Source organism: Girardinichthys multiradiatus, chromosome X (assembly GCF_021462225.1).
Source record: "Girardinichthys multiradiatus isolate DD_20200921_A chromosome X, DD_fGirMul_XY1, whole genome shotgun sequence".
NCBI classification, from domain to species: domain Eukaryota; kingdom Metazoa; phylum Chordata; class Actinopteri; order Cyprinodontiformes; family Goodeidae; genus Girardinichthys; species Girardinichthys multiradiatus.
The window spans coordinates 34,025,311-34,053,132 of record NC_061817.1 but is presented as its reverse complement, the minus strand read 5'-3'; the positions used below and the strand labels follow the sequence as shown (position 1 = coordinate 34,053,132).

Below are 27,822 nucleotides of genomic sequence, written 5' to 3'. Positions count from 1 at the left end.
AATAGACAATGAACACAGGTACGTTTTATTCCATGGCAGTCTGAAAACATAAGAGATACCGTGATGAGATCTCGAGGGCCATTCGTTCACCCTCATCACCTCGTGCTGCAACATGATGATGCTGCAGCAGATGACATGTGTTGTGAATTGGCGCAATATAAATAAACTGAATTGAACTGAAAATTGAATTGAATTGCCCACATTGCCAGGATCTGTACACAATGCCCTGGAAGCTGAAAACATCCCAGTTGTGACTGTTATACTCCCCCAGACATGTCAACCTTTGGGAATGTGTGGGATGCTCTGGATCGCTGTATACAGCAGCATCTTCCAGTTTCTGCCAGTATCGCACAAGAAAGTTCGCCCTACCACTGAAGAAGAGTGACCAACATTCCACATTCAACAATGCACTTCATGAGGGAAATGGCGGTCACACCATAACTATTAAACAAGAATTATTCGGTATATGTTCACAACTTGTACTTTTTTATCTTCAATTTAGACTTAAAACCAATTAAAATCTTTTAATGTTGGTATCAAGAGCCCACCTTTCATTTCACTGGTGCAGTGAAATGAAAGGTGGGCTCTTGATACCACAGAAAGGCAAATATAAAGTTGATGTGTGAGAATTAAGGCGACTATTTGGTCCTCCATGTTGATTTGGGTGCTCTGTGCAGGGGTAAAGCTTGTTCATTCCTTAGGTAATTACATCTCTAAAATGAACATTTATGTTTTAAATAAATGTTTGGCTTTTTCAGTTATTCTAATAATAATAGTTGGACTAACATGATTTCTTTTTAGGTACGAGAGAATCAAAATCCAACTGTACCCTCAATAGCTTTTTACCATACAAATTACCATTTAATTTATCGAATATGACTATTTACGACCCTTTTTGATAGCCACAGTAAAACAAAATCTGCATCATTTCCATAATTCATTTGCACTTCTTGCCAGTTTTATCTCATCTTTTCACACATGGTACAATGCTTCTGAAAATCAATGTGCTTGAACACATTTTCTTCTTCAGCTCCACAGTACAGTTAATTTGATCATATTTTGCACATAAACTGAAATACACTGAAGACAGCCCAGGTAGAACCAGTTACATCAGTTTTGTTTTACAGTGTTTTTGGCTATAATTGCAGTGGGTGCTGCAAAAGTTGCTAACATGTAGACAGTACTTTGCTCATTACCTCATCCGTTTTGGTCACTTTATTGATATTCAAGCCGACAACTTGTTCTCCAGACTTTCTGAAGGTCTTTTTCTTTGCACTGTAGCGTTTTCTCCCCTATTTCTAATCAATTTAGGCATAAAAGGATTCTAATCACAAGGGATAAACCAGTCTTGCATTCACAAAGGAGAACAACGTAGCACATGCAATGCACATTACACTGTAACACACAACGACATTCTGTACCAGAGCTGCATATGCCTTTGAGGTGATATGCATAAGTCAACTGACTGTGTTTATACTTTAAACATTTTTGGGGGTTTTAATGAACTGCTGTAATCTATTCCTAAGTATTGGTGACTTTTTATTGACAAATGTAATCAAATGAATGCTGACAAAGACCATCCCCCTTACACCAGTTAAGAGAAAGGGTCTCTTTGTTTTCTACACACACAGGCAGACACGGCCATAAAAATCTCTTCTTCCTGTGACTGCCTCCTGTTTTTTCTCATTTAAAGAGTGAAAGAATAAAAAGAGAGGAGAAGATTAAATGAGAGGAAGAAAAGACAGCTTCCCAGTGCCAACAGTGAGCTCAGTTCCTTGGTCTCCTGTTTACTTTCATTCAGCCTGGACAAGCAAATGCTGTCTAAATGTTGTCTATCATTTAAAAATACTAACAACAAAAAAAACCAATACTTTTAAAATATATTTATTTTTGAGAAAAGTCATGACATACATTCAAAAAACAAAAGGTTTTCTAGCAGTAAATTGGCTTTGATACATTCGACTTTGCACCGCAAGTCTTGTCATGAAACATCACATACTCTACATTCGGATATGTATAAAGATTTCTAACAACTAGCTTGTATGCCTTTGCCTATCCCAGGGTTCCTTTACTTAAATAAAAGACTCATATTTAATATTATTTAGCAGCCTTTACGGTGAAGCAGCCCCATATTAAAAGCCCTTTGCCCAGAACATAATTTAATGCTGGATGTGTCGTCTGAACCCCGGGGAGAACAAAGTCGTCACGTGGGTTGGAGAGTGAAATCTGACATCCAGCGCCGGCTCTGCTCCAGCTTGTCTTTGGCTCACTCACACGCCTACAATTTTCATGTTTAAAAAACACTGAAAACCCACTTTTCAAATAAAGCCTGATAAGGTTTGATTTACATGTGATAAAGGAGTGGTAGAGATGCACTGAGAAATCTTTTGGAGACTGATCTGTGGATTTTGTGGTGACTCAGAAACTCAGAACGTAAATGCACCAAGTCAAGGTAACAACAACACATTTCCATGTGCAACTTGTAACTAAGGGAAGAATGTCAATGCTAGCAATTTTTAGCATCAGTGGAGTGTTTAACATGAAGTCAGAGGGAGAACAGAGATGCATAAAGTTCTGCAACATGTCGAGCAATGTCTGCAGTTACCAAGATAGCAAAACTCGAGGTGATAACAGGAAGGATGAACATAATTCAGCAACGTTTCTGTGATTTATCCTCTTTTTATCTTTTGAAAATCTTAAGAGTAAAAGGTAAGGCACTACATTCGCTAGTAAAAACACAAAGCGAGTTGGTTTATGGCATCGGTGCTAATCACTAACATGAGATGCTTAAAGCAGCTTAAAATGCAAACTTTGTAACCATAGTTTTATTTTAAAATGATTGTTTTCTAACACAGCATGCTGATGCCTGTTTCTAATATAAATAATATATGTCAATAATGTAATCTAATATGAATGATTAACCACTGCTTACAGCAAGAGAGCTAGAAAACCACCCTGAAAGCTATTCTTACACATTCCTAGAGTTCTTGTGAAAACAGAATCGGCAGGTCAAAGGTTTACAAAAGCCAAATCATCCTCACAGTTCTAATTGGAGCATCATTTATTACTAGCTTTAGTGTAAGGTTTCCATAAACTGCCACGCAATAATGTTCTTCTAATGAACAACGTAGGCTGCGTGTTTTATATTTTGCACTGGAGTAAGAGCCTGGCAGCCAGAGTTCACCCCCCACCCCACGTTTAAGTTGTAACATGAAATTCTGAAATGTCTGCAAAACCAGCTGCTTTCTATGATTTTAAAGGCATCAAATTATCAACAGATTTGATACAGTCAAAATATAAAAATAGATATGTGTATTTTCTTATAACATCAGACTTGGATGCCATGGGGCTATAAATAAAAGTAAAATAATTTTCACATTGAAAGTAAAAACAAAACAACAAAAAAACACTAATTTGAACAGAGCCCAACAAAATCCAGTTATTAAAAAAGTGCATCTGATTGAAAGTGATCTAAAGTAAGGATTATCAGTCGATGATGTTTGGGCCAGGCACACAATGAAGACAAAAACAAATAAAAATGTGTTTTTCCATTTAAGGCTTTTCAGTTTGTACAAAACTAGAAGTATCTTTTTTTTTTTTTTTTAAATCAAACATTTTTTTTACATGTCAACATTTTGGCACTTTGTCAGATGGTATAATGGAGAGCTAAGAGATGAAATTGGCTGTAGTGAAATGTGCTATAATTTAGACCTCCACAGAAATATTGGGACTGACATAACCTGAGGGCATTATGTTACTGTAAAACTAAAAATTATTTCATTTTAACCTACTTCTGAAATATTAAAGGTTTGATACAGTGATAATGTTCTAAAAAGTGCTGAAACAGTATTTTAACTGGGAGTTATTAATAATAATTATGTTACTACTTCCCTGTAACACCTATAAAACATTCAGTATTGACAATCAGGCCAACTCAAACAGTGGCTCTTAAAAGTGTAAACACTCATTAAAATGCCAGGTTTTTGTGATCTAAAATAATCAGACCGTGAAAAACCATTTCGCACCCATAATGTGACTTTTAGGATTCAACATTCATTTGGACTGTATACTGAAACTTAATCAGGAAGTGCTTCAGCAGGTAGGCCTTTAAGGGTGTGCACACTTGTGCAACCAGGTTATTATATCTTTTTAACCTTTCTAACACATTTTTATGTATGTTGGTTTTTTTTTTTTCACTTGAATTATACAAGTTATACATCACATTAAAGGTGGAAACAGCTACATTATAAAAACCTGTGTATTTTGCCATTGGTGCATTTCAAATTAAGTGCTTTTGTTAAGGTGATAAAAATTAAAAGTATTAATTTGATTCCGTCGTTTTCTAGAATTACTCTTAGGGCAAAAAGGAAAGAATACTATATAAATAAATACTTGATTGTTTTTAAAGACATTTATTTTATCCGAATACTTTAGCTCTGACGTTTCAGGAAAACAATTATGGTTTTGTTGCCACTATTAGAAAGATACAGCTGTGAGGAAAGGCACAGAGTCTTGATTATTTTAAGCGATGCTACCCACAGTTAGAAGGTTTAGGGGTTATGTCTGCAGAAACATAATAATTCATAGAATTAATTTCTGGTCCCACTAGCTTTGGTGCATTACACCTTATTCAGGACACTAACAAAGAAGAGCTTACTGGATTTAATACCTTAATATGTCTTGATCTGGAGAGGCTGACAACAAGAAAGGCTGAAGTAGCTTAAAGTATCATCTAAAGTTTGAGAGGTTTTTGGCAGAAAACCTCTTTGTCACACTTGATGTTTAAGCCTGCTGCAGAACAGTGCACAGCCTTCGGTTTGTATGTTGGACAATTTAAGGATTCCATGCATTTTTTTTTTTATAACTGCAACAAAATAAATGTAAACAAAAATGGTCAATACTGGTGCATGAACCGTGACTTGATAATGCTGAAGTGAGTTTTGTGTTAAGATAAGCAGCCTCAGAAGTAAATCTGTCTTTCCCCCTTGTGGAAACTATTAGAACAGCACACACTGAAAGGAAATAATTTCAGTTTTAAGCGTTTCTGTGAGGGAAGACTGGGTCTCCTTTGAAGCATATAATGGTGAGTTTTAACTTTACACTGCTGTTACTCACAGGTCTATACTTTGTTCAGAGTGGCGCCAGTGCTACACTGCAGGGGCAGTTCAAGATCGGAGCACGTCTCAGCACTGTATTTGGGAGAAAGGATGCCTGAGCAGCTCCTCGGCACTTGGTCTGTGTTTGGCCTCCACAAAGATGCAGCGGATAAAGTCCCGAGCCTGGTCAGAGGCACGCGGGGGGAGCAGCGGATTTGTTGGTTGGGTGGCGATCTTAAATATCGCCGCCATGGCCTCAAATTCTGCCCACGGGGGCTTTTCTCTGAGCATCTCAACCACAGTACAACCAAGGCTCCTGAAAAAGACGTGCAAGATTGTTAATGCTGCAGTTTGACAAGCTGAAACAAAGATCACATATTTCATCTGAATACCACAATAGTTAATGGATCATGCAAAGTACCTCTTAACTGTTAGGAGAGAAAATCCCTCTGGGGAGCATAACTCTCCCTCCAGCAAAGGCTGAAAACAAGCTGAGCATATAACAGATCTGTAATGACCTGTTTGACTGGCAACAGCTAATCATATCATCAGACTGCATAATGGTAGACCATTTCTGTAAAAAGTTACTATTTCTAGGAACTTAAATGACAGAGATATATTCCATACAAGTTTCAACCTGCTTTTCCTCTGTTTTCTCAGCAGGTCAGGAGAAATTAGATCTGTCTTTTCACACTTTACCATTTTTACTGGAAGGAATCTAGACTGGAAGTTAATGTTTCAGTCAGTTTTTGTACTTCTACTGCAAAAACAAAGCTACAATCCATGTGTTTTTTTGCATGTGCATGTTCTCGCTGGGATCTTATATGACAGAACAAACCAAGAAGTACACAACTGAATGAAAAGGACATGATTTTCAAAAATATTTTTCAAATAAAGTTTTGAAAACTGTGAAACGCATTTGTGTTCAGTCGTGTTTACTATGATACCGCCCAGAAAAACAGCTCCCTTCAGAAGTCACCTAATTAGTGAATAGAGTAACCCTATGTGTGAAGGCATGAATGAACACACCATCATGAAAACCAAGGAAGACAACTAATAGGTCAGGAATATAGTGATGGAGAAGATTAAAGCAGATTTAAGTTATAAATCAATATCCTAACAACACACAGTTCAACCCATCAACCTTGCACTCTTTCAGTTTCTGCTCTACTGTTTCAGGTACTTTACTGGGTCTTGGTGCGGGATTTTACAACAGGATGAGATCACTCTGCAGCACTTGCTTTACCTGCCAGAGAGAAACTCACCAGACATCAGCCTTCCTGCCGTAGCCCTCTCCACTGATCACCTCTGGACTCATCCAGTAGGGGGTGCCGGTCACAGAGCGGATGCCGGTTCCAGACATGCAGATGGTTTGCAGCCTTTTACTGGCACCAAAATCTCCAAGCTTCACGTTTCCTGCTGAATCCCGCAAGATATTGGCACCTAAAAGCAACAGTTTTCAAAATTAGCTGCGCTCACAAACATCTAATTAACTTCTGAATGATGTAATCTTCGGATCTCTGAATTTAAACACAACTACCTTTGATGTCTCTATGCACGATCATGTTACTGTGCAGATAGGACATTCCCTCCAGAATCTGTCTTGTATATTTCCGGGTAACATTTTCTGTCAGGGCCCCATAAGCTTTCAGCTGGTCTTTGACTGAACCCTAAGGAGAAGAAAGCATTGCTATGAAACAAAAAGTCAATTTATTAACTGATCTTGAACAAGCATGAGAGAGCATCATGATGGTCCACAAGAATAAACGTTAACTGTGGAGCAGACGAAAGGTATACAGTGCTTTGCAAACGTATCTATACTAATTCATTTTGCTTTTGTCATATTTTAGCCACATTTTTTGCATTTTAATGGGATAGTTTAGGAAAAACTGACGCAAAGCAGTAGATAACAGTGAAGCAAAGGGAAAAGTCTACATGGTTTTTAAAGCTTTTTGCAAAAACAAATGGAACGTGTTTAGCACTTTTGCATTTAGTCCCCCCCCCCTTTTATACTGAGGTTTAAACTGAGATAAGAGTTTCCCTGAAAACTTTCTTCAACCACTGCTACAACAGGTTTTGCCGACTGCTTTGCTATAATGTTACTTTAAGGAGTTAGATCAAGTGTGGGAGTAATTATGAGCAGTTAGCAACTGACAGCTGTCAGGGCAATCAAAGTTTGGAGAATCAAGAAATGTTTGCATGAAGGAGTCAAACAAACAGCCAGCTAAAATTAAGCTAAATGTGAGTAGTACTCTAAGCTAACAGCTACTTAGAGCCAAGTCAAATCAAGTTTGAATTTTTAAACTGAAATTTTCTCAGCAGTGTCAAACAGTACATTAAGAGCTGTTACTTCAGCCTTTTTGCATAAACTTTAACATACAAAAATGAGGAGGTCAATAAAAGCTACTTATTTGCTCAACTTCTCTGCGTCGTTTTGAGTTATCTTCAGATGATGGTTATTACCCCTGAATGTCCAGCTCTAAGTTGCTATTTTCTTAACTTCTTCATGGGGTTCACCACCGACTCCCTAACTTAAAATTGTTTTGGCTGCTTGTAAAATTTGCTTGTACCGACTCCACAAAACCCCACTTAAAAACAACAGCAACAAGCCATTATAGAGCACAAAGTTTAAAAATATACAGGTCCTTCTCAAAAAATTAGCATATTGTGATAAAGTTCATTATTTTCTATAATGTCATGATGAAAATTTAACATTCATATATTTTAGATTCATTGCACACTAACTGAAATATTTCAGGTCTTTTATTGTATTAATACGGATGATTTTGGCATACAGCTCATGAAAACCCAAAATTCCTATCTCACAAAATTAGCATATCATTAAAAGGGTCTCTAAACGAGCTATGAACCTAATCATCTGAATCAACGAGTTAACTCTAAACACCTGCAAAAGATTCCTGAGGCCTTTAAAACTCCCAGCCTGGTTCATCACTCAAAACCCCAATCATGGGTAAGACTGCCGACCTGACTGCTGTCCAGAAGGCCACTATTGACACCCTCAAGCAAGAGGGTAAGACACAGAAAGACATTTCTGAACGAATAGGCTGTTCCCAGAGTGCTGTATCAAGGCACCTCAGTGGGAAGTCTGTGGGAAGGAAAAGTTGTGGCAGAAAACGCTGCACAACGAGAAGAGGTGACCAGGCCCTGAGGAAGATTGTGGAGAAGGGCCGATTCCAGACCTTGGGGGACCTGCGGAAGCAGTGGACTGAGTCTGGAGTAGAAACATCCAGAGCCACCGTGCACAGGCGTGTGCAGGAAATGGGCTACAGGTGCCGCATTCCCCAGACCTGGGCTACAGAGAAGCAGCACTGGACTGTTGCTCAGTGGTCCAAAGTACTTTTTTCGGATGAAAGCAAATTCTGCATGTCATTCGGAAATCAATGTGCCAGAGTCTGGAGGAAGACTGGGGAGAAGGAAATGCCAAAATGCCAGAAGTCCAGTGTCAAGTACCCACAGTCAGTGATGGTCTGGGGTGCCGTGTCAGCTGCTGGTGTTGGTCCACTGTGTTTTATCAAGGGCAGGGTCAATGCAGCTAGCTATCAGGAGATTTTGGAGCACTTCATGCTTCCATCAGCTGAAAAGCTTTATGGAGATGAAGATTTCATTTTTCAGCACGACCTGGCACCTGCTCACAGTGCCAAAACCACTGGTAAATGGTTTACTGACCATGGTATCACTGTGCTCAATTGGCCTGCCAACTCTCCTGACCTGAACCCCATAGAGAATCTGTGGGATATTGTGAAGAGAACGTTGAGAGACTCAAGACCCAACACTCTGGATGAGCTAAAGGCCGCTATCGAAGCATCCTGGGCCTCCATAAGACCTCAGCAGTGCCACAGGCTGATTGCCTCCATGCCACGCCGCATTGAAGCAGTCATTTCTGCCAAAGGATTCCCGACCAAGTATTGAATGCATAACTGTACATGATTATTTGAAGGTTGACGTTGTTTGTATTAAAAACACTTTTCTTTTATTGGTCGGATGAAATATGCTAATTTTGTGAGATAGGAATTTTGGGTTTTCATGAGCTGTATGCCACAATCATCCATATTAAGACAATAAAATACCTGAAATATTTCAGTTAGTGTGCAATGAATCTAAAATATATGAATGTTACATTTTCATCATGACATTATGGAAAATAATGAACTTTATCACAATATGCTAATTTTTTGAGAAGGACCTGTATCTGAGTGAAATCTAATTTTAAGCCGCAAAATGAATGATGCTTCATACCCAACTTAAACCTGTGATTGATTGGCCACCAAAACTCACCCCTGGCATGTACTCCATGAAGATGGTGAGAGTTTTCTCATTGTGGTCTCTCAAACAGCCGTAGTACTGGACGATGCGCTCGTGATGTAGATTTTTTAGAAGCTGGATTTCACACTCCAAAGCACTAACCTCCTGTAATAAAAACATATACGGAACAAGTACGGAAATTACACACTGTACATAAGAAAAATGCTTTGAAATTGAGAATAAAGCCAATTTTTGAATAGTAGTAATTAGCTGAAATGGTAGATGGAAACGAATGTAACCATAAACATTTGAATAGCAAAGTTATTTTTGATCACAACCAAAAACGACAGCAGAGAGTCCCTGAAGGTCGATAGAGTTTTCCTAAAGCAGTTCCTGTGTTTACGTCTGAAAATGAGGCCGCAGCAGAGACAGGACAGAAAGGGAAGTCAAAGAGACACAAAGTAATCCCCAACTCCCAACACAGAGGCCAGTTTGGAGTAGCAACTGATTTGGATCTGCAACAAGCCGGGGGGGTGGGAGTGGGGGTGTGAAAGGGGGACTGGAGGTCAAGGCAGTACTGACCCTGCAACCACCACTACAATACTCAGCACCTCGAGGATCCAGGAAGTGACAGTGCATGTTTTCTCTTTGGCAAACAGGAAAAGACATTAAAACAAGGAAGAGGGGGGTATGAGGGAGGAAAAGATAATCTCTACGATGCATTCCACTTATTCAGTTACAGCAGATCCATCTGGCGTACTGTTATGTTATTTTCATCAGCAGATAAAATAGCATTCCAGTGAAAGCAAACAAGAAAGCTTTCAGTGGAAGAATGCATATACTAAATTTAAAATTTCCATCCCAGGATGTCACGGTAGCAACCATTTCACCTTGCTGGTCTCAGGACTTCCAGGATCAAACCGGACTTGCTTGGCAGCCAGCTCTCTGCCCGTATCCACATCGTAACAGAGGTAAACCTGGCCAAACGCACCCTGGCCCAAAAGCTTCCCCCGACGCCACGTCACCGGGGCACTGGGTGCTGAGAGAAAATAAAAACATGTACAAATCAGATTTATCAACTTTTAAATCAAAGTTAGTAAACGATTTTCCTTTCAACATGTTGTGAACATATTTCCCTCTTTCCAATCCAGTTTTATTTATAAAACATATATTAAAAAAAAAAACAACGAAGTTAAAAATATTCTTCTTTTAAGCACAACCAAGTTAATTTGTGCAAAGAAACCCAAGAAATATTTAAAATCTCAACATTTTACAATTTTGTCTGCATGGACTAAATCTTACAGTGTAGAAACAATTAAGGCCGTCCAAAAAGATGGATGACAGGTTAATTGGTTTAGGGTCTTCTCTGCACGTTTTTCTGTCCTGCCATGGACTGGCATCTGAACCGGGGTGTACCCCACCTCTTGTAGAAAACTGACGGGTCAATTTAGTGCCCCCTGTCATGACACCAGACTCCTCCAAGGGGATTTGCTCACCACACTTTCAATGACTTTATGTTATCAAGATGTTATGCATTCCCACTCATTAACACAGGATTTAAAGCACAGTTCACTATTTTTTTTACCCACCTCATCTTCTGTAGCAGCAAAATATCTACAAACAGTTTGATTTATTTTAACCTTGGCAATAACGCCTGTCGTATCGTTAATCTGTCTCCATATTTACTGATATTCTTGGCTATAGAATTTGCTTCTCACTTGTAATGAACTAGTTGCACAATATGTGCATCTGAAAAATGATCCAAAGCAAACCAGCAAGTCCACCTCTGAATGGGTTAAAAAAACAAAACAAAAAACAACACAAACGTTCTGAAGTGATCTAGTCAAAGTCCAACATGACCTTAAACAGGCTGATCATGCTCGAAACCCTTTAATGTAGCTGAATTAAAACAATTCTTGCAAAAAAAAAAGAGCTAGTCAAAATTCGCCCACAGAGATTAGAAGACTTACTGCCAGTTATGAAAAACGCCTGATAGCAGTCTTTATGTTTATGTCACATACTATTAGTCTAGATGAAGATTAATTTTGGTGTAATCTGAAGTTTACATGACACGACTGTAATTTTGAAGAAACGTCTAGGGGATAGAATGAGAGAAGGTGACAGAATAGTAACTGCCAGTTAGGTCTAATTTGTGTGGCTTTGTCTCCACAGATATACGGCTTCCTTCCTTCTAGATCGTCTCTTTGGTTTGAAGGCAGATCCAGACTACGAGTTTCTTTAGCCTTTATAATAAAATCTAGTAGGCCATTTCAAATGAGCAGGATAGGATTACTGAGTGTCTTTGGAGACCAAAAGGTCAAAGGTTAAAGGTTGATTCAAGCTACAGACTATTGGTCTATGACTATCTCTTAACAAAGCCACAGTTCACACTTGCACTGCATTATACGACGAAAAAATTATAAGAAAGGTTTCAACAAAAAACAAAAGATTTCCTTAAAACCTTATTAAATTGGATTTATTGGATTTATTATATCAGCATCAAATCAGGGAATATTTTAAGAGCTCGGTCAGTACTCACACTTGTGGGCGACAGAACGATCATGTGGACGCAGCCTGCCTTGTGTGTCGACCTGCTGCCAGCTGCCTAGACTCTCCTCGCTGCCGTTGAGCGATCGTCTTGAGGGCACCAACGTAAACAGGTTTCCCTGGGGTCGCCGAATACGTGGAAAAGTTCGCCGACCTGGAGGATTCAGCAGAAAACAGTCGATAATATTACCATAACATGACAAAGGGAAAAAGAACAAAGAAACTTACTATACATAGTCGCTGATAAATGCATCAAAGACGTCTTACCTTCACTGTGGTCTTTGTAATGCAGGGAAACGTGATACCTGCGAGGATAGGTGCCTCCCTTCCCTGCTACCCTGTCATACACATGATTCTCTCGGTCTGAAAGCAGACAAACATTCACAGCTCAGCACATGTAAGGTGTAGGTAAACAGCTTGTAGATGCTGCACCGTGGTTGAAAAAGCCTCAGTGTGTTTCTTGTAATAAAAAAACTGATAATCAGGTAAAGTCAACAACATCTGGTGCTTTCAAAAATAAAATGGTGTCATCTGTGTCGAATTTAGCATTGGCCCTTGCTGTTGTAGCACGTCATTTTTACACGCTTAGAGTAAAATCTCCAGGTTCGGCTCTCACCTGAGAACTCTTGTCGATTATCTGGGTAACTTTTGGCTCTGTGCATGCGAGACTTCCTCACTGATGGGCTGCAGGAGATAACAGAAACATCATGAGAGTCCATGTAAAGTAAACCAGTAATTCTTTAGGCTATAACAATATTAATCAGCCTGTAATTATGGAATTTAACTAGAAAAAGGCATTGTTGTAAAGCTCTTTGAGTGCTCGGTATGATTGGAAAGGCACTGTACAAGTTGAGCCCATTTACCATTTAATAGAGTTTGCTCATTACCTTTCTGAGTTGCTGTCCAGAGACTGACAGCTTCCGGAAAGAGAATTTTCTGCGCTGCTCCAGGGATCCAGCACCTGTTCAGACCCGTATGGACAGATATGAACATTGATTTCTCACTTTAAGGTAGCTTTTAAAAAAAAAATCTACAATCAAAATCTAAAACATCTTACACGGAAGTGAGTTTTTACATTTCTACCAACCGTGTCTGGTGGTGTTTGACTTTGCAACTGTGCAAAACTGTTGAACTAAATTTGAAAGTATAAACAAATACAATTATGACTTTATTTCTACATTCTGAAAGTCAAGTCAAGTTTATTTATATAGCGTTTTTCAGCAACAAGGCACTCAAGGCACTGAAAGGAGGCGCTTTAAACTGCACACTGATATGCTGTAAGCAGTTGTATAAGTGACAGTAATGTGATTCAGAATTAACTTTATTTTTCTCAGATTGCCAAGTTGCTTTAATGAGAAAAACCATTTAAGTCTCTAAAGAGAAGATATAAATTTAGAGGAGACCGTGTGGATCCTGTCTTAGCGAGCATTTCTTTCGTTGACTCACACATTGATCACTGGTTTCTGGGATGAACTCCCCCTCACTGTTGATGCTGGTGTAAGAACCCTGCCGGGCAATCCTCTGCTGGCATTCAGGCACGTATCCAGGAGGCGGTGAACTTCGACCTGTGTTCTGAGAACCTTGGATAAGACGCGAAAATGAAAGAAAATGTAATATTTAGGAAAATATTAAACAAAGTAAAATTTTAAACAATGTCAGAAGTCGTCACAGAGCAGATTACTGGAAATGCAGTCCTTTTTCTGTTTGAATCCTATTGTGTACAAATCCTTTCCTTATACATTTATTACCACCCCTAAGCCTTAAAGTAAATACATCTTTTATTGAAAAGGTATCTCAAAATGAAAATTTAAGAGCATCTAACTCTTAATTTGAATGCATTTATTAAGTAAAAAAAAATGATACATTTAACAAATCACTTTGTACAACCCCCTTTTTACAATAGGACAGTACCTAGTCTTTGTCTATGGTATTTTACAAGGTAGGAGCAAACAGAGAAAGGTATCTTTGACCATTCTTTTATGCTCAATTTTTCTGGATAATCTAGAATCCTGAGTCCTCTCCTATGCTCTCTTCAGTTTACCCCACAAGCTTTCTGTAATTTAGGCCTAGGGATTGAGATTGAGCAGTTATTTTTACTTCTGTTGAACTGTTTCTATGTTCGTTTAGCGATATATGTTCTGTATATCCAGTTGAAAAATTCAATGACAACCCATTTCAACACGGTTCCAGGGCTTCTGAAAGAAAAACAGGCCCACAGCATCATACATCCACCATACGTAATGGGATACATTTTCCCATACCGATTCTTTGTTTTATGCCAGCGACACCTGGCGGTATTTGTTGGTAAAAAGCTCGATCTTAGGCTACGTTCCAACTGCAGGTCTTGATGCTCAATTCCAATTATTTGCTTAAATTCGATATTTTTTTGTGTGTGGTTGTTCAAACTACTAATTAAATGCAACTGCCATCAGACTTCAGTCTGAGCGGTTCACAACCCCAAAATGTAACCTTAGACTCATATGACTGACGAACACGTTCCAGTTAGAGTAGCAGCATTGGCTGAAGATTCTGCATTAATTTGCATCACTGCTTACTCATTAGAAGTTCATGAAAACACTGATCAGGATAAATTAAAAAACGGTTTCAGCTCATGTATTTTAAAAGGGATTGCCCCCCAGCAATTTTGCTAAAAATAATCATGTTACCACTGAATCAATTTAAGTGTCCTATCAATAAATCATGCACATACTATATTTTGCATACAAGCAACCAGACCTTCTTTCAAGAGGTCTTGACCGGCACTTTTCCAGGCTTCATGAATGTCTTTCAAAGATAAGACAATATACAACAGCTCTCTGGTGATCAGAAGGTTTGTGAAAACGAGTGAAAAGGCAGCCGAAGTTCAAAGAATAACTTTTATTCAGCCTGGAGAACTTCTGATGAGTGATAATATAAAAGATTAGATTAGGTTAGAGGTTAGGTTAGGTTAGGTTAGAGGTAAGGTAAGGTAAGTTTATTTATATAGCGTTTTTCAGTAACAAGACACTCAAAGTGTCTCGTTACTCGTCTGGCTTCTTGGAGGAAAATTACAAACAAAAGTGGTTTAAAATGCTTGCATTGTAAGGTATCCATGCAAACAGGTGTTTTGTTTTACTTTAACACACTAAAACTTAAGCTCTCTCTTCTGAAGTTCAAAGCCCAAAAGCAAGCATGCCACAGATTAGCCTTTACACAGAAGACTTTAAACTTTCATAGCTTGCTGCTATAAAGTCAGGCTTTAAAGCCCGTCTGCGCCTCAGGATAAAAGAAACCACCAAAACTAGACCAGTTGCCAACACAGTAATAGCCTTCTGTAATCTTATTGGCTGCAATCCAGAGAGCAGCATCAAGTGATTGTGAAAAGGAAAGGGAAGTGGATGAAATGCAAGAAAGGAAAGCAGAAAAAAAAGTAGAAGTCAGTTTAGTATAAATAAAAGCAACCAGCTACCACATATATTTAGTTAGTTATTAGGTCCTCTGGGATGAATAATAAAACCTAATTTTATCTTTTGTAAAAGAGTGTGATCATATACCTGTCGATAGGTGGCGCCCTCTGGGTTCAGAGGATTGGTAAACCGTGCTAACGTCTCCAGTGGAGTGGGAGGCCTTGATCCTCACCTGCTTACATGGTACAGGATGAGAGTTGGAGGAGGCCTGCAGTTGTAAGGAGAGAATAAATGATTTCAGAATCAGAATCGGCTTTATCGCCAAGTTCGTACATACAACAAACAAGGAATTTGACTCCGGTAAACTTTGCTGTGTGGGTTTCTTTTTTGTTTTTTTGTGTTATAAGATATATTCTCCATATATCCTTATGTCCATAAATACATATATACAAAGGTGGAATTGCAACTTCAGTATGAGGTTGTTCTATACTCTATTAAATGTTCAACAGAGAAACATCATGGGGGAAGAAACTGTCTCTGTGGCGGCTGGTTTTAGTGAACAGTGCTCTGTAGCGCCACCTGAAGGTAAACCTCTAAACAGTTTATGTGCAGGGTGTGTGGGGTCTGCAGAGATTTTGGCAACTCTTTTCTTGACCCTAGACCTGTATAAGTCCTGGATGGAGGGAAGGTCAGCTCTGATTATTCTCTCTGCTGTCCTGATTATTCGTTGCAGTCTGGACCTGTCCTGTTTTGTGGATGAGCCAAACCACACTGAGATGGATGAAGACAAGACAGATTGAATGATGGCAGTGGAGAAGATGACCAGCAGCTCCTGTGGAAGGTTGAACTTCTTGAGTTGCCTCAGGAACTACAGTCTCTGCTGGGCCTTCTTTCGAACAGTGTCTATGTGTGAAGACCATCTCAGGTCCTCACACATAGGGGTGTTCAACATTTGAACACACCCTGGGGTGTGTTCAAATGTTGTTGGTCAAATGTCTTGACCATGTTCTGAAAACATGGTGGAACAACTGGTAAGGCTCATGTATTTTAAAAGCACATTGTTGTAACACGAAGAAATCAGGAACTTCTATTTTTTACAATATGTCATTTAGACATGGAAGTTGTGCAACTGCATGTTGTGTATTTATGTGCGTAGTTTGTGACCTCACATTGCTGTGCTCTGGAGAAAGAAGCATTATCCTGATGCTCTTCATGCAGGAGCTTCTGTCAAGCAGGTCTATTGCCTTGTCCAGGTCATCTTGGCCTCGTAGAGGAATGGACATCTGATTGGAAAGGAGCACAAACACATAAACCAAAGCTCATAAAACAGCGGGGCAGATTTTAAAATGTGTAATTAACTGAGCAGAAATAAAAATGAATGTATTCATGTTAAAATAGTCACAGCTGAGTATATCTGAGCTCATTTCAGACCACTGGAATCAACTCATAGTTCTTAAAATAAAAGAACCAGTTCAATTTTTAAATCCAACCACTAAATAAACCTAGATATGGCTCTTTTTGTTACCAAATACCAAAACGTTTGTGCTTTGAGGACGTTCATCTGTGGATGTACTATTTTTACCATTATTGTGCAAATGGAAATTGTCATATTGCCATTTAATCTAACATTGTCATTATTATCATGTTTCTTTTCAACCCCATCATTAATATGCCATTCATGTTCACGGTGACTGTACCTGTATGTAAACTTCTGACTGCAACAAGCACTAGAGTAGATGATGAAATAAGGTTATGATACTGAAATATGTGAACTAGCAGCTGATAGAATCTTAAAAAATTCAAAATTGGCCACTAAATTCCTGTTTTAAAAATCACCTAAACTGTATGTTGCACTATCAGTGCACCTTAAAAGAAAAGTCTCGTTAAAATAACTCAAAGCCCAAATGAATATGTTATTACTGCTTATGATGAGTGAGTGAGAAGCTCTACCTGGACCTGGAAATATTAAATGCAAGTTGCTTCATTTTTCTTTTCTTTGTGAAACTTAGATCAATTTCTCCAGCTTACGAAAAATCACTGACAGATACAGGACAACTGCAGAGAGATAATCATAGGTGGTGAGCAAAACACGTTCAAAGGTTTTACCTCGTTGTTCAAATAATGGAGCTCCAGCTGCTGGCCAAAGACACTCTTTACTTTTTCCTGAATTCCCTCAAACTGCACAGGCCTTCCAAACACCAAGATCCTGCACAGAAAAAGTAAGAAATCACACAGACAGAAGGATTTATACCAGCTGGTAGGGAAGCAGCGCCTGATTTACATCCACGTGTGCCAAGAAAATACACACAAGCTGCCGTTTTTTAGTGTGCGCAGATTCTTCTAAGTACACCTTGCATATTTGTGGCTTGAGCTGGCAGCCACATGCTAACCACAGTCCTTTCCCTTTCCACTCTCCAGCTCACATACCTTTCAGATTAAAGTGCTGGATTGCTCCTTCTCATCAACTGGAACATGTGACATGAACAGCGTGTCAGCGAGAATGTGTTTATGTGCAGCGTATGTTCATGACCCCCCCCCCCCCCCCCATGCTTCACTTATATATAGAGTCCTTACACAGAGTTACAAATAAGAAGCAAAGTAAACTTACCTCTTCTCTCCTGAGTACTCAAACTTTATCCTGACATCGTCCTAAAAGAAAAGAAAAGGAATAAGAAGGTCAAGGAGATATTTTCTTTCCTTCAGCCTTTACCGGAACTCATTCATTCCAATTACTAATGTTATTTGGATGACAGAGAGATTTATCTTTTTGTTCAAACCACAAATGTTGCCTTTACATTTTAGGGATACAATAATTAGCCTTTCTGAAGCAGGTTACATGAGGTTTTTGCTTAGTCTAAATAAAAAGCAAGAGCCAATATCCTTTTAGCCTAACTTAGACTGGAAGAAGAAGACAGATCTAAAGGAAGCAAACTACGCCTAAGAGCATTTACGAAGCTGAAACAGTACATTACTTCCAAATTATACAAAAAAATCCACAAAGAAGTGCATAGTTGCAGGTGTGGCGGTGGCGTAAAGCGCACGACCCATGTATGGAGGCTACAGACCTCGACGCAACCGTCATTGGTTCAAGTCCCAGCCCGTTGACCTTTGCTGTATGTCTTCCCTTATCTCTCCACCCGATTTCCTGTCGGTCAACTTACAAAATAGAGGCCACTATTGCCACAAAATTAAACTGTTAAATAAAAAATGCAAACTTGCACATAATTGTGAAAGTTATATGGAAGCATCAAAATTCCAGACATGGATATTTGTTTAGTGAGGACACTAAATGAGGCTTTAGAAACACATACTGTATTCAATCCAAACATACAGACTGTACTAGCTTTCAAATCTAACTTCAAACAGATTCTACTTTGGTTAAAAACTGTTTGAAAATAAATAAATAAGACTTAAATTTGACATTTTTCAGTTTTGGTAAAGGTGATTTAGCCATGTGTGACCTTTATTGGTCAGGCCACATACTTCTTCCAAAGGGTTTTAAGCTAGTTTCCCTCACATCTGTATAAATAAGTATGTATATTATATACTTATTAGTGTATTTAACTTTCCAGACTTATCATGAACAACACCAATGAAACAAACCATTCAACTTCTGCTCATATACAAGGACGTCACTTAGTAACAGTGTCAAGAAAGTTTTTGTCTGATTTCTTCTGCTTTCGCTTTTTTGGTAACTTAAATGTTCCATATTATCAAACTAATTTTACTATCAGACAAAGATAACCACAATAAATACAAACCTCAGTTTTTCAATTTCAAATTTCACATTCGTAGGTCCAATCTGGTCCTATGTGAAAAAGTAAACTGATATCTGGCTCTGCCACCCTTGAAGCAACAACCATTTGCAACAACTGAAGATGAATCTTTTCACTGTGGAGGAATTTTGTTTTTCAATAAAGCAGTATTAGAAGGTTTTAATGTAATAACGGCCTGTTTAAGGTAATGCCACAGCATCATTAACAAGCGAGACAAGTATTTTTTCACATAGGGATTGGTTGGATTGGGTTTCTTGTCCCTGAATAAATCAAATCATCATTTGATCATTTGTATTTACTTAAGTCATATTTGTCTGATATTACTTAGGTAAATTAGAGTTTTTGAATCCTAATCATCTCAATATCCTGAAAATGTTATTAATTATTATCTGAATGGAGACATACCTGTCTGTTTGCCTGTGCTGATGTCTTTGGTTTGTCGCTGTCGTGGGTAAACACTGGCTGCCGTCGTGTCATCTGGAGGGCAACCAGGTCCTTCATTATAGAGTGGAGAGCCTGCCTCTCATCTGGAGACAGCCCAGACAACACACAATTAGATATTAGAGCACATTAAAACATAGATTGTGTGCATGTATAATGCTAGTAAAGATAGATGTGCTTTAGCAATTTACTTAGCCTTAAAATGGGAAGGACAACTTGTCAGCTTCCTTTACCCATAATCCCATTTAAACTATCTTTGACAGGGTTTTAGAGACAAGGAAGAAGTGTGCTGTTTTTGATATTCATTTTCTCATGTTTGATCTCAGAGTAAGCCCTGCCTTGGCTGTGCTAACTCAAGAAAAGAAAATATTCCCCTTGTGTAGCTTGGATAGACATCATACAGCCTCAGGGCAGCTGAGGGAACCGGACCCAAAAACCAATCCTTCACCTGACAGTGTCTGGAGCTGCAGATTGCACAAGCTTCGACATGGGAGATACTTCTTGCTGCATCTGCGTGTCTGTTTTTATCTCAAGCTTCGCTAAAACTATGCACTAAACGTCTGTTTAACATCAGGATTTAGAAGACTCACTCATTGTGGCAGTGTTGTGCGTGCGTGGTCCGCAGACCAGCGTTCAGGCTGATGTCTCTGATGTGCCAGACCACCCACAGCCTGCAAAGTTAAATGTTGAAATTAGTTAGGTTAATATCTTCAGATGATGCAAAACGGATGTTGGTCATTGAGTCAGGCAGGATATAAAAACATGTAAAAGGTAATCAGCAAGTAATGCAGAAGTTAAAAGTGTGCAAATCCCTCACTTCTTAAACCATCACTGTAACTATGAAAATCAGAGGTATAAGGAGGCCGTTAGCATGACCCATAAAAGATTTACACCGACAAAAGGTGTTAGGATAATTGCTAAACACAGAAACAACTAAAAATGAATTCTGATGTGATTTCTTTCTGCTTGGAACACAAACGCCTTTCTGATCCTGCAGTCCCGTCAGCGGTGAAGCCTAAGACTGCAGAAACCCAATCAAAACATTTCAACTGAATGAAAGTTAGAGTGAATGAAAATGCGTCCAGTGCATGCTGGAATATGCCCATGAGAAAGAACGGCAATTGGAAACGGCTGACATTCAAGCTGCACTGGCAGCGAGCACTCTGGCTCTGCTCAGATGAGAAGAATCCCTTTATGAGCAGTTTTCTGCAATTTAAAAAAAAATCTAAACCAGGTTTAAGCAGCTCTGGTTGCACAAGCAGCACAACCTTCCCTAAGCCATGTCATAAATCTACTGTTGAAGTTAACCGGGCAATATAATCAGCCCTGTTGAAGGCATCAACAGCATCATATACTGAAGTGCTTCTTTTAGAGGAGGCTTGCTTAGAGAACCATCTGCAGTCCTTCACCCTCCTTAACTAGCAGGGTTTGACATAGTGATCTGGTGTATATTAGGTTTTAAAATGTCCGAAATCTAACCTAAACTATGCAAAAATAAACAGATTCAAAACTGTCAAAAACAACGATGAATGCAAAATGTATAAACCTAACGTACTCCCTTACTGCTTCTATAGGGTTTAATATTGAAAATAGCATTCAGGTGCATTTAGTAGACTGATCGTCAGCAGGTGTGATAAAACCAGAATGAATGCTCTGGAGCATACAGTTATATGCTTACATAACAGCAGAATGGAAAGACAAAAGCAGTAACCCTTGAAGAAGCAAATATTCCTCCCCTTTAATCTGGGAACAGTAAGAAGGCTATTTCTAAACAATCATAAGTCCATCATTCTACAAAGAGAAAGATTATTCCCCCAAGTGGAAAACATTCATGATAGCTGCAGATCTTTCAAGGAGGGTAAATCTCTGGAAATTCACCCCCAGGTCAGACGGTCCGAAGCTCAGAGAAACTCCAAAAACCCTGGTGCTCCGTCTCAGACAGTCCAGGCCTCAGTTATCATGCTAAATATTAAAGTTCATGACAGGACAGTTAGAAAAAAAATGAACAAGTACATGGCTTGTCTGGAATTGGTTGCCAGGAGAAAGCCTCTTCTCTCTAACAAAAAATGTGGCAACGCAACTTAGGCTTACAAAGTTGCATCTAAATGAGCCCAAATACTTTTGGAACAAGGTCCATTGGATTCATCAGCCAAAAGTAGAGATGCTCGGCTGTACTTCGCTGTGTCATGTTTGGATAAAGGCAAACACAGCAAATCATCACAAACACCTTATACAAACTGTCAAGCACAGCCGTGGAGGGACGACTACTTGGGCTTCTTTTGCAGCTACTAGGTCTGGGCACCATGAAATCATTGAATGGATCATGAGCTCCTCCGTAAACCCATGCATTCTCAAGTCAAACGTGAGGCCATCTGTCCGCCAGCTGAAGCTTGGGTCATCCGAAAGAGTAACAGAGGTAGCCAACAAATAAAATGAAAATAACCTCTACCCACTTATTCCAAAAATGTATCCGAGACACAGATGCTATAACTTCTTTAGAGGTACAGTAAAATGCAGAAAAAAAGCTAAAAAAAAAAGTAGTTTAACCACTGTGAGCAAAAAATGGTGAAAACGCAACAAACTGTAGACAAAGTGAGCCGCCTTGGCACCTGAGGCACCTTACCGACTCTGTGGATTTCTGGGTAATAATCACCCACAGGAATGCCGGGCATGTCCGACTGCGGCTGGCAGAGCGCAACCGCGTTGCTTTAAAGTTTCCGCTGCTCTCATATTGCCCTGCTAAAGGAATGGCCGCCAAAAACTTTCAACTCGTCCAGCTTGGTATTTTATACACTATAAAAAACCATGAGCTTCATGAAGTGTGAGATTCTCACTGTTTAATCTCTGTCGAGTAACTTGAGGTAACATAGAGCCATTGTCTCTTTCTTGGCCACAAACATCAGTGAGAGTGCTTCATCTTTAAAGAAAACTCTTTTGTTTTAGTCAAACAAAGCCCATCCTCTTTGTCAAAAGCTACCCTCTTCTCACCCCAGTTTGAACCGATTTTAATTGCCCCCCTATATGGAATGCTGGGAATTCAATTGAGGACAAGCCTCCTTGAGTCAGCTGTGCCTACTTTATTTTCGTCGTATCCCATTTCCAGGACTAGGTGGATTTAGATGGATTTTCCTCTTCCCTCACTCCTCTGTCTGCCTTTCAGAGGTGTTTAGTCTGAACCTGTTTTTTTTCCCAGCCCCGGTTCCCCCTGTTTCGGGCCAGAGATCCATCTGGACTCATGGTTTCACAGCAAAAACCCCTGGCCCGAGGTTATCGTGTTTCAGGTGCACATGTGCTTTGGTTTAAAAGACAGAACACATTTAAATATTCCCAAGACAACCAAGACCTAGTGTTGGTTCTGGCAACATCAGGTTCTAAAGCTGGCTTCCATTGTTCAACGGCTAAATGAACATTAAAACAATGTTGATCTATCAGAGGTACAGTCAGTAACTATCATTAATTTTTGGCATGTTAACCTCTTTTGATCAAATTAACACGTCAAAAGTCCTTAGTCCATCATGTACTTTTGGAAGCTCCTTCCAATGATGATTTAGGGAGCAGAAAGTCCATTGTACGCTTGTCTGTGACAGTAAGTGAGCAAAACACATCAATCATCATTAATCATCAGTCATTTGTTGCCCTTGAAGCTGCTGTAAGCAAATAGTTTTTCTTTATGATTTTGTTCTTTGTGAATTATTTTAAACAGCACACCTGAAGAGGCTGTGATGCCTTCAAAGGGTAATTATTGTAATTCTGAGAGTGAACTTGAGGTGTATTTATGCAGTATAGTCATCAAATGAATTCATGTGGTATTTACAACCACTAATGTTGATGTATGTTATTTCAAATTAAAGTGCCAAATTAGTGCATAATTTTGTGGAGTAATGTTCAGCTCCTTTTTCTCTAAAATCCATAAATAAAATGCAATACAAACTTCAGATGCCATCTAATTAGTAAACAGAACTCAACTGTGTTTTTATTCTCACTATAAATAAAGCTGCTCTGCGAAGCTCTCACAGGTTTGTTCGAGAACATTAGTGAGCAAGCAGCCTCATGAAGTCCAAACAACACACCAGGCAAGTCAGGGATAAAGTTGTTGAGATATTTAATGCAGGGTTATGTCATAAAATAATATTAAAAGCTATGAATATCTCATGAGTCACTGTTCAATCCATTATTCTACAAAGACATAGGGATTATGTTAACAGGACAACTATTAATTATGGACTGCACAAATCCAGCCTTTATGGAAGAGTACCAAAGAGAAAGTCATTGTTGAAAGAAAACCAAAAGAAGCCCTGTTTGCATTTCGCCTCAAGCCATGTGCAACAGCAAATGCCAATGTGGTAGAAGATGCTTTGGTCAGATTAGCCAGAAATATTACTTCTTGGCCAATAAAATCGCTATATGTAGAAAAAAAGCTAACACTGCACATCACCCTGAACACACCATTCCCACTGTGGAACATGGTGGTGGCAGCCTTATGATGTAGGGGGTATTTCCTTCAGCGGCGACATTGAAGCTGGTCCTAGTTTAAGGGAAGATGCATGAAGCTAAATAAGGGGGGAGACTCCAGAAACTTTAGACTGGAGCAGAGGTTCCCCTTTCAGCAGATCCAATGATTTGGATTAGAGCATATTCATGTGTTAGAATGGCCCAGTCAAAATCTGGACTTAAATCCAGTCAACAGGTAATTGCATGGATTAGAAATTGTACACAGAAGCTATCCATTCGCTCAGATCAAGCCTGAGCTATTTTGCAAGGAAAAATGAGCAAAAATGTCCCTAAATGCACAAAGCTGGTACAGACATACCCCCAAAGGACTTGCATCTTTAATTGCAGCAAAATGTGGTTCTACGAGGCATTGATTCAGGGGGGCTGAATATAAATGCACACCCCATATTTCAGAGTTTTATTAGTAAATAAATATAGAAATGATTGATCAATTTGCTTGCACTTCATGAGATGTTTCCTGTTGGTCTGTTTGTGGCTGTAATGTGACAAAAGGTGAGGAGCTTCAAGGGGTATGACTGCTTTCATGAGGCACTATATTTTCCTATTCACGTGGTTAAGAATATGCAACTTTTAAGACTATTTCACTGTTTGGAATTAAAAATAAATAAAATTATTGCAAGATCACAAACGTAAATGTGCAAATATATGTTCCCACAGAACATGAACGCACCACAGTTTACATCTGTCAACTAGGTCACATGAACGCCTCACAACCCTCACCTGTCAGGTAAAACGAACCCCTCCCGCTTGGAGCTGACCCGGTCACCGGCGTTTCGGGGCGGTGGTGGAGTAATATTTCCTGGAGGTGTCGACGTCCATCGACGGCCTCGGTCAGACCAAAACACCCGGGAGAAGGTGCGAGAGTTAAGGCACCATGGAGGGGCTGGACGCCCCCCAAGTACAGGGTGGGGGGTATGTCTTCTTCCACGGAAGGTTAACAACACAAACACACTAACAGAGTCTTTCGAGGTACTTTTTAAAGGAACCTGGAACTCAACACACAAAATCTTTCTATATGGAAAACCCTACATCTAACTGCTCCAGCTGAGGCCGCTGCAGCCTCGGATCTTTGGAAAACTTAAATTTCCAAAACATGATCGGCGCAGTCACTGAATCCCTATTCTCCCAGGCTTTCCTGACAAAAGCTCAAGTCCCATAAACGTGTGGAAAAACTACCAGATGAAGTGTAACAGTTGACGTGTTGCCTTTATTAAATCCATTTGTGAGCTCTCCAAAAAAAAAAAAAAAAAAAGGGGGAGGAAAACCGTACAGTTTCCGTGATTATGATAGCCTGCCTTCCTGCGAAATCTGTAGATTTTCCTCGTCCTTGTTGCCAAGACTTGTTCAATATTTTTGAATTATTTCTCTGTCGAATCGCAACATAAATACTCCAGGGCCTATCTGACCTATAGGAAACGTAAAAGACGAATTAAATTCAGCATGCGACGTCATTGTAGTTTTCACTCAAACGAGACACTTTAAGAACAGTAGAAGTACCAACCGTTGATCCTTTAGTACTACGAGAGGTTCAGTGTCTGTAAGACGACCTAATGTATGTTAGCTGGATATAAACTTTCAAGTAGGAATGTTTAACGAGTCATACTTAAATCAGGAATATAATAATACAATTTTTCCTGGGTTTAGGGAGATAAAGAGTTAGCTTGCCCGCAGCTTTCCACATCAAAAAACAAACCGAGAAACGTTCTTCAACCGAATACGACAAACTTCCTGACAGCACAAAATATCTCCACCGGAACCAGCTCCTGCTCCTTCAACAAGTCACGAAACCCGTTTTGCCGAGGTGGTTTCCATTGCTAACCGAATGCTTGACAACCCCGTGCGTCCACACATGTAAAATAAACCGGAGTTATTCCCAGAGGAATTCCTGATTGACGAACTATCCAAATTAGCGCCGTCAAGATGCGGGGACGCGCTGTTACTCGGTAGATGGCTTTTCGCGGGAACGCGCATATTATTGGTGGGGTGGAGCAAAACTCTGTGATGCATTCAAAAGTCAGGGGAAAAGGAGACCCATTGAAAGTTTCTATTATTTTTTTATGTACTGTGTAAATGTGTGAACTTTTATACGATTTATAAATATTTCAGATAGTTATCTTTACCTATTTTATACCATTGCACAATCCAATAATATTTATTTTAATCATCAAAAAATCACAATAAGTGTTCCCATCAATAAATGAATCAACAATGAAATGCTCCTACAGAGGAAAGGTTAATTACAAGATTAAGACTTGGACATACAGAACTTAATTCTACATTGTTCAAGATAAAGAAACATAATACAGGAAAATGTGATCATTGTGGAGAGGAGGAAACAATAGAACATGTAATATTGAAAGTGTCAGAAATATGAACAAGAAAGAACAATTTTAAGGGGAGAATTTGTAGGTACAAAGAACATTTTATTTTGATAGATACTTTGCAAAGAAGTTTAGGTAGCAAACATATTCAAATTATAATTAGATTCGTCAAGAAAACTAAATTAATAAATAGAATTTGATTGTTGTAATAGTAAATAAGATTTAAAACCATGAAGAACCACACTCCATACCAGTCGGTGGCGGTAATGCACATCATAACGTTATTTGCCAACTGCCAAAAATAATACAAGAAGAAGAAGAATGTTCCTACTGGAGGCTGTGGAGTGTCCTGCACCTAGTCCAGATCTGCATCTCATAGTTAATCTATGGGATTAACTGGTTTGAGAGGGTCGTAACCCTGCAACCCCAGAACGTTGATGACCTGCAGGAAGCCCTTCAAGAAGACTGGAATGCCATGCTTTAGCAGACTCAACCTGTCAACTGCATGGGATGATGCTGTTGATGCTTGAGGCCACATGACAGGTTACTGAGACATTTATTCGTTGTCATATCCACAATTATTAACTTTTTTTTTTTTTTTTGTTGGAGACCATTGTACATGTCTACTGAAATGCCCAACTTTAGCTATGTATTATCACTGTAGACTGAACTTTTTACATTTTCTATGGATTTCCCCCTCAATCGAATATTGTACAGACATACACTATATTGCCAGAAGTATTTGTCTACTTTTACATGTACATGAACTTTGATGACATCCTAGTCTTAATCTATAGGGTCCAATTTGTTGATGGACCAACCATTGCCAGCAACATCAACTTTAGCTATTGTGTAAACATCTTCCTCAAGGTTTAGGAGTATCTTTATAGTTAAATTTGAAAGAAAAAAAAAAACAGAATTGCAGCTTCTGCTCTAATTCATCCCAAATTTGTTGAAGAAGGTTGAGGTCAGGAGTCTGTGCAGGCCAGTCAAGTTTCTCCACAGCAAACTTTATACACCTGCAGCCATGGAAGTGACTGGAACACCGGGATTCATTTGTTTGATGGTGTGACCCAATACGTTTGGCAATATATTGTATGAAAACCACTGTCACCTATATCTTTAGTTAAATATAAGGAAAAGGGTGAAAAAATAGCAAAAGGTGATGATCAGCTGAAGAATGAGGAGGTCAAGTGTGCTTCACTTTTCCACTTTTCTATGTTTTTCAAGGATACTGAGAAATGTCATGTTTTTGGATAATAGGACTAGAGTGAGAACACACTTTGGAAAACATTCAGAAAAACTGGTAAAAGATTACACCAGACTGCCATCAATAAGTGAAACAAAGTTTGGTTGCATGTATTTAAAACATAAATAGGACTGTTTTAAGACTTTAGTTCACTATTAAATAGTTATTAAAATACGTCCTGCTACTCAGGCAGTAGTGGCTATTAAACATTTATTTTTAAAGGCTGCAAAG

The 27,822-nt window shown here is 39.1% G+C and overlaps 1 protein-coding gene across 1 annotated transcript; it reads right to left on the bottom strand.

Moving 5' to 3' along the window:
* Positions 1–1,868: 1,868 nt before the first annotated feature.
* Positions 1,869–25,958, bottom strand: LOC124863354 (mitogen-activated protein kinase kinase kinase 3-like). The gene is made up of 18 exons (XM_047357700.1): positions 25,523–25,958; positions 24,742–25,427; positions 20,100–20,180; positions 19,474–19,595; positions 17,901–17,941; positions 17,399–17,498; positions 16,462–16,575; positions 15,440–15,560; positions 13,353–13,486; positions 12,794–12,867; positions 12,523–12,590; positions 12,174–12,269; positions 11,899–12,060; positions 10,250–10,398; positions 9,393–9,524; positions 6,637–6,766; positions 6,362–6,539; positions 1,869–5,412 (listed from the first exon to the last, which is right to left on the bottom strand). The coding sequence occupies exons 3-18, from the start codon at positions 20,101–20,103 to the stop codon at positions 5,184–5,186; spliced, it is 1,854 nt and encodes a 617-aa protein (XP_047213656.1). The 5' UTR covers positions 20,104–20,180; positions 24,742–25,427; positions 25,523–25,958; the 3' UTR covers positions 1,869–5,183.
* Between the last annotated feature and the right edge of the window lie 1,864 nt (positions 25,959–27,822).